Source organism: Leuciscus leuciscus (assembly GCF_965113295.1).
Source record: "Leuciscus leuciscus genome assembly, chromosome: 3".
In the NCBI taxonomy this organism is placed as follows: domain Eukaryota; kingdom Metazoa; phylum Chordata; class Actinopteri; order Cypriniformes; family Leuciscidae; genus Leuciscus; species Leuciscus leuciscus.
Window position 1 is genome coordinate 13,996,799 of NC_138727.1, and position 12,654 is coordinate 14,009,452.

The 12,654-nt window shown below is 36.5% G+C and overlaps 1 protein-coding gene across 1 annotated transcript in view; it reads left to right on the forward strand.

Annotated features, from left to right (window-relative positions):
* The window catches only part of tusc3 (tumor suppressor candidate 3), a 91,951-nt gene that overhangs the window by 17,032 nt on the left and 62,265 nt on the right, over nt 1–12,654 (forward strand). The window contains exon 2 of the mRNA XM_082165837.1: nt 11,044–11,213. Within this exon, the coding sequence (XP_082021963.1) occupies nt 11,044–11,213 (170 nt within the window). The remainder of the gene's footprint in view (nt 1–11,043; nt 11,214–12,654) is intronic.

Below are 12,654 nucleotides of genomic sequence, written 5' to 3' on the forward strand. Positions count from 1 at the left end.
TCAAACTAATATCATGTAATTTACGTCTTGTTGATGATTGGTTGATATACCAATGGAAGCTAGCCTCCTCTGCCATGTTACTTTTCTCAACACTCCTAATCGCTAAAAAGTGAAATACTCTGGTGATTGGCACAGGTCACCGGCTATGGATTTGCCTCCCTTTCTCAGTCCCCTCAGACTCGCGTTTCGCAGATTCAGCACGTTCTGGATGCGGTGGTTACACTTACAGAGGTGAAATTACAAACAAGAAATACACATTCTGAAATAAAATTTTGGGTAGGCTGTGCCTTCCTTGCCTTCCTTCCAGCGTATTGGAATGCTTAGCCATTTTGTCCGATCATTTAGTTTTCCTTAATAGTATGACATTTAGTTTTCCCTATTAGTATGACTATTTTCCCTAATAGTCATACTAACTACAATAAACTAATAAGCAATCTATTGCTCAAGTCAGACCGTACTATGGTTATATAATTCTGGTTGAATTTAAAGCAAAATGAGCAATATTGTAATGTATACCTTTACTGTGTTATAAAATTATTCATACAGTGATAAGATTTTGGTTATACCGCCCACCCCTAATAGACACACTCACTGAGCTCAAATATATAGCAGCTAAGCTGACATTACCCATCCAGCTCTCTGTAAGATCAGAACTGCTGTGCTTTTACTGGATCATGTCAGAGTTTATGCTTACATTGTGAAGAGCAAATTGAACCAAGGTTTGCAGATCCTAGATAAGCTCCTTCGCCCATGAAAGCCAAGATCGGGGCACACAGGAGGAGTATTATATCATCCACAATGTGTGGGCCTGCCAAAGGGCTGGAGCATAATGAGATTGATCCTGATATGAAATAGCACCATGTCCAGTTTTTCTTCAAGCTTTGCAATCAGACTTTGGAAGCAGAAGAAAGAATAGAGGAGGGTTAGAAGAGAGTTTAAATCATAGCGTGAGAGAGCGAACTCTTAAAAGGTAGTGGAAAAGGATAGATGGATAAAGGGGTTTTACAAGGATTCAGGCTGTGAAATGGTCACAAATGTACTAAAAATGAATTTGTGGCAATATTTAAAGATTATTTCCTTTTAGCGTCACACTAAAACTTATTTGAAAGTTTATTTTATTGGCTATCAGTCTATCTTTAGATTTCTTGGTAACAGTGGCAAAGTGTGGAATTTTTTTTTTTTTGTGTAAATAATACTTTTCAGAATGTGAGACATTTCCTGGTGGAATGTTGATCATTATCATGAATCTTCATAATTTATACTGCAAGCGTAAAGTGAGCATGTGGCGACGGTCGGAATAAACTTCTAAATTGAGATATCCGAAATCTAGACTATTTTGATTATGCAATTTGGTGGCGAAAAAAGTCATTTGTCTTCTAAGCGTTTAATTTTCGGAGCCATTGGCTCCCAAGGAATTCATTTTATCTGGAGCCCTGATTGTAGCAGAATAAAGTGATTGTCTGTTTATATAATAGAAAAAAAAAAAGTTCTACCAACAAAGTAAAACCTGCACAAGCCGTTAGATAAGAGAGAAATAAACGGATAGATTTAGCATTTCACTACCACATCTGTTAATGGAATGATCTAAAGTAAGACATCCATTGATTCTAGACACCCTACTGTTTATTTATTTATATTTTTATTTAACAGGAGCAGCTGGAGTTGGCATATCAATTACCACACGCACGCCATTAATCTGAAAAACACTGCTGCCACTATGTTAGTCATTACACAAGTTCTTACACAATGAAAGTTTTCAAAGAACAGAACTAGATGCTCATTTACTCCCCACAAGATGGGTGAAACGACTCATTTACATTTCCTCATTTTAAGGTGACAGTTTGGAGAGAAGCGATTACTTCTTTGATTAATTAGGTATTCTACATTTTTGCCCGATGCTTTCCTTCCAACAATACGCAAATTATATGGAAAGTCTACATAATGTATGCTATGCAGCAATGTTACAAAATAAAGTAATGTAATGCAAAATATAGTAGTATAGAAACGAAACAATGTATATAATTATTACGTTGAGCAGTTTGTGTAATGAAAGTCAGTATCACTCTGTACTTTAATGCATCAACTTTCCTCAAGCTTTATGGATGTAATTTTTAAAGATATAGTCCTCTGCTGGTACTTACAGTATTATGAATTATGGTGTTTCGCTTGCAAAATTTAAAAAGTAAACATTTAATACATTTTGAATGTATTTATTTATTTATTTTATGTACACTACTGTTTAAAAGTTTGTGGTCAGAAGCATTTTTTGTTTGTTTGTTTTTTCAAAGAAATGTTTACTTTTATTCAACAAAGAAACAATACAATTGATCAAGTTACAGTAAAGATATTTACAATGTTACAAACGTTTTCTATCTTAAATGTTCTTTTGAACTTTCTACTCCTCAAAGAATCCTTAGAAAATCGATAATGGTTTCCACAATAATATTAAGCCGCACAACTGTTTTTATCAACATTGTAAATAATATGAAATGTTATTTGAGGACCATATCAACAAATTAGAATTAGTTCTGAAGGATCATCGTCATGTGACACTGAAAACTGGCTTCTGAAAATTCAGCTACATTATATTGTGTTTTAAATTGTAATAACATTTCATAATTTATGGCTTTACAGAATTTTGAATCAAAAATATATTGTTGACTTTCAAAAAATTCACAAAATCTCACTGTCCCCAAACTTTTACAGTAACACTTTACAATAAGGTCTCATTTGTTAAATTTAGTTAATGTATTAGGCCTAATTAAAATAAAATAACAATGAGCAATACATTTGTTGCAGTATTTGTTAATCTGTTTTAATTTTTGTTAATGAATTTGTTCATGTTAGTTCACAGTGCATTAACTAATATTAACAAGTACAACTTTTAATTTTAATAATGTATTAGTAAATTTAACTAAGATTAATAAATGCTATAGAAGTGTTGTTCATGTTAACTAACGTAGTAAACTAATGTTATCTAATGAAACCTTATTGTAAAGTGTTACCAAATTAATTTTTGCAGCCATAGTCTGCTTAATTTTGAGTTTTGGAAGGGGATTTTTGATGTTCAGTGGAGTGGTAAAGTCATGTCTTGTCTTTTATGAAGCATCTGTGTCCTCCATCCTTTTGACACCATTTTAGTGAAAAGAGGTGCAAGGTTTTTTATTTCCTTTCTCTTTTCACATGGGGACGAAATGAAAGAGGGGTGAAATGGGGGTTGTGCTGTCTCTTGAAAGATAACATGTTGAATTGTTTCATTTAGCCTTTAACCCTTCCACAAGCCCTTTGGAAAACGTGTACCTGTGTGTATGGTGTGTGTGTGTGTGTGTTTGTAATCACGCAGATCATCAGTCACACTGGTTTGGTCAAAGTGGAATGGAATCTCACTCCTGTTTCCTTATTGCATTTCTCCTCATCATTTCCTCTGCGTCTGTGTGTGCTCTCTAAGCATGCGCCTCTATGGATGTGTGGACTCATTCCATGCCAATGTGAAAATGCCCTCATTCACTGGGGAATTCTAAAGCCATGATCAGCCTCTTTTCATTCCCTCCACTCGTGCTGCGGAAACAAAAGAGAAGGAAAATGGTCTCCGGTTCTCTAGCGCCACCCTTTCATCACCGTTGGTCTTCAGCGGCCTTCATTTTTTTTAAATTAGACACTTTATGATCAAGATCCACTCCCCAAATTGATCAGGGGACCATTGTAAAGTATCTGCAAAACTGCATTGTGATCAGAAACTTGTACGGAACTCCATAACTGCTTCCGCAAAAAGGGTCCTTCATTGATATTCAATGTAGATATCTTCCCACTGTCCCGGCAAACTCTCACACCAGGTTCCTTCTGCATCTCCTGCATATTCATGAGCCCACATTCTGATACCACCACAAATCACATTTTGAGTCATGTCTTGTGGAGCCGAGGTGATGATTATGTATTGGCTGTGTGCATGGCATTGGGGAGCGATGGATGCCGTGTGTGTGTGTGTGTGTGTGTGTGTGTGTGTGTGTGTGTGTGTGTGTGTGTGTGTGTGTGTGTGTGTGTGTGTGTGTGTGTGTGTGTGTGTGTGTGTGTGTGTGTGTGTGTGTGTGTGTGTGTGTGTGTGTGTGTGTGTGTGTGTGTGTGTGTGTGGAGGGTTAAAAAAGCAGACGGTAAGTGTTGTGAATAGAGAGAGAGATTAATGAGACAGACTTAGTCTCGTTCGATGACAGCAGGGATACAGATGTCCCAGCGCAGTATGTGGCCTCCGAAAAAAAAAAACTACTAGAGCTACAGAGAGAGAGAGAGATAAAGTTAAGGAGAAGCAGAGAGGGGAAAATAGTTACTTTTAAGTTTTTTTTTTTTTTTTTTTTTTTTTTTTTTGTGTGTGTGTGTGTGTGTGTATACAGTATATGTATTTTGTATTTTTGTATGCATTTTTATTTTTTACATAAAACAAACAAGACCTATTTTTTGGACCATTAAGATAAAATAAAATAAATCATAATTAACACACATTCTGATTCATGTTAAATAAAGAATACTTAATTCCCCCAAAAAAAGGCTTTATTGCGATGTTGTTTGAGAACTTGAATTGGTCGATAATAAGTCCTTTTTTCATGAGAAATATGATTTTATTATATTTTTATATTAGCTCCCCTTGAAAACAGTACAATTATGATACACTCAGTGCATTGAACACCTTCCTTATTAACCTATTTTTGCTATATTTCCACATTACTTTAGGATTTTTTTTTTTTTTTTTTATCTGTTGTAATTTTAATTTGATGGACCCCAACAGACCAGTGGACACGTCTTTTCCAAATTTTTGGTTGTGAACGTGAGTGTCCTTTTACTTGCTGAACAGGATCATGGGTAATGTCTTATATCAGAGGCAGGTGTAGGTAGTGAGAGTTAAAGATTATTTCACTCAGCTTCTCAGTCCACACCCCACATTGTCTCTCCCTTATCTCACTCCACCAGTCCTTCTTGACAGCGCTTCTAGAAGAAGTCACAGTGGCGACAATTAGCCTCGCTGTAATCCCGTAGCTTGTCTGGTCCTGTGGCAACACCACCTGTCAGGACACAAGGTCTTTGTTGAGGTGTGAGAGGCTTTTTCTAAATGTCCAGTGTCAGAATGCCGGCATGATGTTGGAAAATTTTCTCCACAGGTTTGTGTCATTCTCATTCAGCTTTAAAAAGAAAATGATATATATATTTGAAAATGAGCATGTGGGATGTGTCTATCACTCAGATGTGTCCCTTTCTTTGTATTTCTGTCTGTTATTGTAACCACATTGACACAAAGCTTTTTGTTCAAGATCTTTTGAAGGGATTTAAAAGGGTAAGGAAGAAATTATGATTAGATGGTTTAGAAAGGGTATTGTAATATTTTTATTTATTCGGTAGATGCTGTTATTCAAAGTGAATTCATTTCAAAGTACACTTTCAATGCTTTGAATTGTAGTAATATAACTATCATTACTTATACTATTATTGTATAACCAATAAATGTAATACCAATGCATTTCAATGCATGTTTGTTTATTTTATGTGTTTTTTATCCTGTGAATAAAAGCCACGTTTTTGCATTGAAGTAACATTTCACCCCAAAATCATAAGGGAAGGAAAACAATAACAATATGTTTGAACATAATGAATACATTTCAGCCAAGAGCTGCCCACTTTCTCCTTGGAAAACCAAAATGTAAATCAGCCAACATCTGTTTGTTTTGTTTTTAACAGTATGTGCCATTTCCAAATAGTTAATTGAGATTTTGATTGTTTTAAAATCAGGACCTTGACTGGATTGTAGAATCTTCACTGTTGTAGTAGCATTCATTCTCTTGTCGGTGTGACACTTCAGTTTTAATTTGCCCTTACAATTTCTGAAAACCTTTCACCAATCTTGCAGGAAAGTGCAACAGGTCCTCTTGCAGTGGTGTCCTATTATTTTGCACCATCCACTCTTGCAGGGCAGGGCAGTGCAAGATCTGCACCACATCACTTAGAATGTTGGATAAAATGTCTATATTTCTGAATTCCACAATTCTCTCTAAAATATCTGGTCGAAAGAATTCCAACTATGCAGTTTTTATGATAATCAATCCAAAAAGATGCCTCAGAAGGGTCTTTTCTAAAGAATGCAGTCTATACTTGACATTATCCTACTCTTTAAGCGGAACCCACGCGCACATATACGCGAACAATGCCGATGATAGAAGATGTGCTTTGTCTCCTTCAGCAAGGCCCACCTTAGGGACAAGCTGTCAACAACATCTGTCACATCACCTAAACAAAGCACCTGCTGAAGGTGAGCTGGAGAAAGCGAGACAGGAGATTATTAAAATAAAAGCTCTCAATGGTAAGATTTATTCTTTAGACAGCTGCTTGACGCATTTGGCTTTTCCTGTTCTTGAAAATGACTGCATGGTCCCCCTTTTTTGAGGGAATTAAGAGCAGGATGAATAGAATAGAATAGAAGGAAGGAAGGAAAGAAACATCTGAGGAATCAAACTTGTAATATCTGAGGAATCAAACGTGAGGAAACAGTCTTTGTACTTTGGACACTGTTCCTCTCTTTTCCTCTACGCTTGGATGGTCCCTCACATCGTGGTCAGTACAGCACATCATTAATGCCGGTCTGATTGACAGCTAAACTGACAGCCAAGCTGTTTGGACATTGTGGGTGGAAACCCTTTTTTTCCTCATTTCCCTAAAGAAAACTGACAAGCGCACAAAAGAGACAGGAGGAGAAATGACATGTTCAGATCATTGTGTATGTGTGTGTGTTTGTGCTCAGCACATGAGCACTATTTGTGCTGAGATATTTCATTTAATCAACAATTCCATAGGGATCTATGTCGTTGCACAAACCCGGACGAGCTCCCGGTTTTGTAACGTCTAGGTCAGTGTTTCCCAACCCTGTCCTGGAGGCACACCCAACAAGTACACATTCAAACTCTTCCTAATCAGACACACCAGATTGAACTCTTCGGCTCGTTCACTCTCAGAATTTTTTTTCCGAATGGCGCTAACTTCTGTAGGATTGTGTCCCTATCTAGAATCAGATACCTCTGGTCTAGGACTGTAAAGTCTGTGATGTCGGGTCGGCAGATATATCTGTCAGCCAAGTTTTCGCGGTGTGTTCCACACCGTTGACACGATTCACACCACCTTGGGCAGCTTTTCGGTCGATTGAGAATGTTGAATCAGCATCAGAGCTGTTGTTGAGAGAGACCACTCCGCTGTTCAGCTAAGTGAACCAGTGCACGATAAGGAAAACAGAAGTGACAAAAGCAAGCAAACAATGAAGTCACCAAAGCACAAACTAAAGGCTCTTCTAATTTTACACCTTCGTCTTATCTGAGCATTCCAAAACAGGAGTATTTTCATAACATCATGAACGTCTGGAATGAAGAAAGTGGAGACCAACTGTGGAACATGATTCATATTCAAAATAAGCAAGCGCTGTCTGAAATCGCCCCCTTGCCCTTAAATAGGGCACTATTTGAGGGGACAGCCATTTGTAGTTGTGTCCGAAACAATAGTGGACATTATTGAGTGCACTCGTTCAATCCCACGATGCTCCGCAATAACGAGTGTACATGTACGCTCAACGGCTAAAGAATACCCATAATGCTGTGAGAGTTGCGAGCCAAAAAAAACCATCCAATGTGGGTATAGCATAATATCATACATGTATAAATTCCTTTTTAATTGATTATTAAACCGTTTAATTAAGGTTTATACATCGTTTCCATGACAAAGTTCAAGATAATTCGTTTCATCTAACTACTGGAGCTGCCAGTTCACGAAGTTTCAAAGAATTATTAAACTGCAAGCACAAACTACGCATAAGCGGCTGCCCTTCCGGCCCACTCAGTGTCCGAATTCGCTCACTCTTTTTCATTCACTCCCTTAAGTGAACTATATTAGTGGACTAATGTAGGGAATAGTGAATGTATAAGGTATAGGGGGCGATTTCGGACACAGCCCTAGTTCCAATTTCCCTTTAGAATGAGGAATACAGACTACCGGCACCTGCAGCTGTTAAAGAAAGTTATTTCCTCTCATGCAGAAGCATACGTTCTTGCTCTTTTTGGCCCAGACAAATGCAATGCAACAATACAGTCTGCTTTCATCACCACTAGTTCTTTGATGTTGGCTTGGTGTGTCACAGCCTAGTGTCACGGAAATGTATAACTCTTGCTTTTTTTATTTTAAAAGTTATATGTTCACTGATATCTGCTCACATGCTCTGATTATAGCATATATATATATATATAATTTATTGTAGGACTACTTTATTCTGATAATAGGTCAGAAAATAAATCTGTTTAATCTGATTCTGCTGCATAGAACTGAATTAAGAATAATATATTGATATTTAATATTATTTTAATATATATATATATGTATATAGGCCAATTTTCTGTCCAATTTTTGTGTTACTTGAAATAAGTGTGATTATTTTATTGGATTTAATTTCTTTTTTTTTTCTTTTTTTTCTTAAATTATTGAATTTATAAAAAAAAAAAAAAAAAGTTTAATAATAATATAATTATATTTAAAAAAAACTAATTTAAAATAAGATTTTTTTTTTTTTTTTTTTGTCATTTTCGGTTTTCGGCCAAGTGCATCCAGAATTTTCGGTTTCCGTTTCGGCCCAGAATTTTCATTTCGGTGCGTCCTGCTTTATAGCATATTCCTCGGACAGCAAAATAGAAGAGATGGCAAGAATATGTTGAACTGCATGAATAGTGCTTTTTTTGCCTGCTTCCTTTCCAATGCTAACAAACATCTATCTTGTCAAGCCTGGGGTGACCTCCGCTCAATGTTTCAATTTGGGCTCACTGACAGAGCCATCACTTGCCTCCTTTCTGTCAGACTCTTCCAGTCCACAACAAATGCAGCTAAATAATGCAACGTGCCCTTGAGTTTACACACTCCTCTGATCATCCTTTTAAACAAATGTGTGCCCAGAGCCATAACATCTGAAGTGTTGTCAACTTTGGGCAGGAAAAAAAGCAGGACACAAATATATAAAAGACAAATTATTGCTGATGATAAAAGAGAGAGGGATGGAGGAAAAAGAGGGGGAAGATGAGAACAAGAAACATAGAATGTGTAGTAGGATAAAGTAGTGTATGTTTTTGTGCTGAATGGTGAAAATTGTATTCGATTAATTCGAGGCTCAAATCACAATATCGAATTACTAATGAAAATGGTTTATATTTTTGGGGTACACAATCTCAAGCCAAAAGTGTTGTAGAAACTAATTTACTGTCCTGCTAGCACTGACACATTACAGTTTTATAGCATTACCTTCTGTATGCTTTCCCGCAATTTCATTAGAAAGTCCATGTTGTGCATTAGTGTTATTTGGTGCGTACAATTAAATTTCACTGTGACATGGAACGCATGTAATAAGTGACCAATTTATTTAAAATGAACATGAACTCCAAATTGAGCATATTTATATTTGACTCCATTTAAAGGTTTCAAAAGTGACTTAAGCATTAAATAACCTAAATGAGCTTTGATCAATCTCGAATTCTAAGTTCTTGGGTTTGCACACCTGTGTGCAAGGATAAAAGCAGAACATTATGAAGGACAGAAGTAAAGAGATAGTCACACCTGTTCTTTGACCTTGTTCTTAATTTAATGATGGAATGAAAAGTGGAAATTGAGGTCCTATGTTATACGGGATGCCCTTAATATATGTGTGTGCTCTCGTTCTGCCTTCACATGCAGCCTACTTGCTTATTTTCCATTAAAATACAATATAGTGGAAATAAAATGATTATAAAAATCATCAAAAAGTATGCCAGTTTTTTTTCGAAAGGTTTAAACCAAGGGCAAGCCAGTGTTGTTTTAGTATTCATATTTTGAATTGGCTTTTATTATTATATATATATTTTTTTTTGGTTTAAGTTTTTGTCATTTAGTTTTTTTATATTTAGCTTTATTTCTGTTTTAGTTTAATAATTTTACAACTTCAACTTTTTATTTCAGTTAGTTACAATATATGATTTTAATATAATATTTTGTTTTATTTCAGATTTATTTTAATAAACGGGGGAAAAAAAGTTGTAGTTTTACTTTTAGTTAACAATAACAACACTTCAAGAAACTATTCAAATAAATTTGAAGGTCAAGCTCTTATGCGGTGTGCTATTTGTGTGATGACTGAGCTGCTATAGAAATGGTTAACTATCCTAATATGTGACCCTGGACCACAAAACCAGGACAAAACTCAAAAGTTTTAATTTTTTTAATTGAGATTTATATATTATCTGGAAGCTGTATAAATAAGCGTTCCATTGATGTATGGTTTGTTAGGATAGGACAATATTTGGCTGAGATACAACTATTTGAAAATCTGGAATCCGAAGGTGCAAAAAAATTGAAACATTCAGAAAATCGCCTTTAAAGTTGTCCATTTATGTTCGCGATTGTGCTGCATTCACTCACAAAAATAAATGTTTTATTTATTTACAGTAGGAAATTTACTAAATATCTTCATGGAACATGATCTTTACTTAATATCCTAATGATTTTTGGCATAAAAGAAAAATCGATAATTTTGACCCATACATATTTGACCCATATTGGCTATGCCACAAATATACCTGTGCGACATGTGACTGGTTTTGTGATCCAGGGTCACATATAGAGTACACCACTAGACAACTCCTGCCCTGAGATCGTATTGAACTCATCGTGTGCCGCCTAGTATTTCCTTTAGCCATGCATTTTCCCGTCAACAAGCAATCTTTGTGGTGACATTTACAGAATGTCTTTCTTTGAGTGTAAACAAAAAAAAAAAGAAATAGAATGTTGCCTTGTGCAGTTAAAGATCAGTTCAGCTTCCTATCCTGACCTGACATTTTTTTGCTGTTGTTGTTAATTTGTTTCATGAAGGACAAGTTGCTTATGTTGGCTTATGTTTTTTTTGTTTTGTTTTTTTGGCTTGGAGAATTTGTTATGTTAGTGCAAAGATTCTTTACTATCTGGACAGTACGCAACTCTGTACTTTTCTCTATCCCTATCTGTTTCTTCTAGAACATGCTGGCAGAGAAGGTGGAGCAAATGATGGAGTGGAGTTCCCGGCGTTCTGTGATCCGTATGAACGGGGATAAGTTCCGGCGGTTCGTCAAAGCTCCACCCCGGAACTATTCCGTTATTGTGATGTTCACCGCGCTACAACCCCAGAGACAATGTTCTGTCTGCAGGTGAGACACACACATTCATCTTTTAGTGTCTGTCCACAGGTATAATGCTGTATTTACTGAAGTAAAACAATAACACCAGGCGTAAACACGGACGTATATTAAGATTTGATCTGCCCCAGAGCACCACCGGAGAGCTTTCTACATCTGTCTATTCCCAAGCAGCCTCATCCCAGACATCATTCCCATCTATTTATCCCACGACAGCTACTTAGCCCCCATCCACTCACCTCACATCCATCTCTCCCCTCATTATCCTTCAATCGCTGGCTAAAATGACTCCGTGCTCGTACAGTCGTGTTCCTCAGCTGAATATCAAGCCTCGGAGTGTGAACCACTCTCTCTAGTCCTATTCAGAATTCAGAACATCATCTACCAGCTTCATTGAATAAAGATAACGGACTGGAACAGTCATGTGTGCTACCAAAATAGAGGAAGTTAATTTAAAGCAGATCGACCTTTAAGCGCCCAGTCACCCGATTACGTCAACGTGACCCCTAATGCTTTTTTAATTATCTGCTGTCTACTCAAATCACATGTTTATGTATATTCTCATTTTTTCCTCCTTATTTGCCCTTAATCTCCATCCCTGTCAATTCTTAATTGATTTCTTTCTCCCTTCATTATTTTGTCTTGAATACTGTAGGAATAGGTAACAATGGTTGACTACAGTCAATCTGTAACTTTAGCCGTTAGATAGTTTACATGAAAAAGTCTTTAAATTCATCCCCACTATAGCATTGTCGCTGCATCCATATAGATTCAGACATATTTCTTAAATCAACTAGTCATTCACCCTCACTTTCATGCCTGTATGTTGTCCAAGGGTCCTTAAAAGTTTCAAAATGTCTTAGTCACTTTGAATTGAAGGCTGTAAAAAGTCGTTAAGTGTCTTAAATAGCATGGGGGGAAAAAAGTCTTAAATGTCATAATCAGAGAACCGGAATTGCTTCTCAAATACCGAGTCAGTGCTGTGCTTTTTGTCATCTCCCCAAAGGTGTTCATGAAATGCCATTTTACCCATGTCCCGAAGGACTTTGCTCTCCTGAGCACTTTTGACTGCAGTAAAGTCTCAATGACAGATCAGTTAACGTCAGCTGGGCCCTCGCTTTTTAAAAATGGACACTCAGCATTACATGAAACATTAATGTGTATAATCATGCATATTTAAACATGTTTGTTTTTACCACCTGCAGAGTGCTCTGCTTTATTGATGTTTATGGGTACATTCCGTTTATTGATGCATTTAACTAGTCTTTAAACCGGACGCTTTCAATCTGTAAATGCATGTTTATTTAGCACTAAGTGGATGATATTTGTTTTCCGAACAATGTTTAAGTTACAATTATTAACATGGGATACCTGTCCTTTCATAAACTGATCAAGAGGGCATTAGGATCCCTGTAGAGTTTACTAAGATGGGAGTGTCTGTTGTCTGGATTTA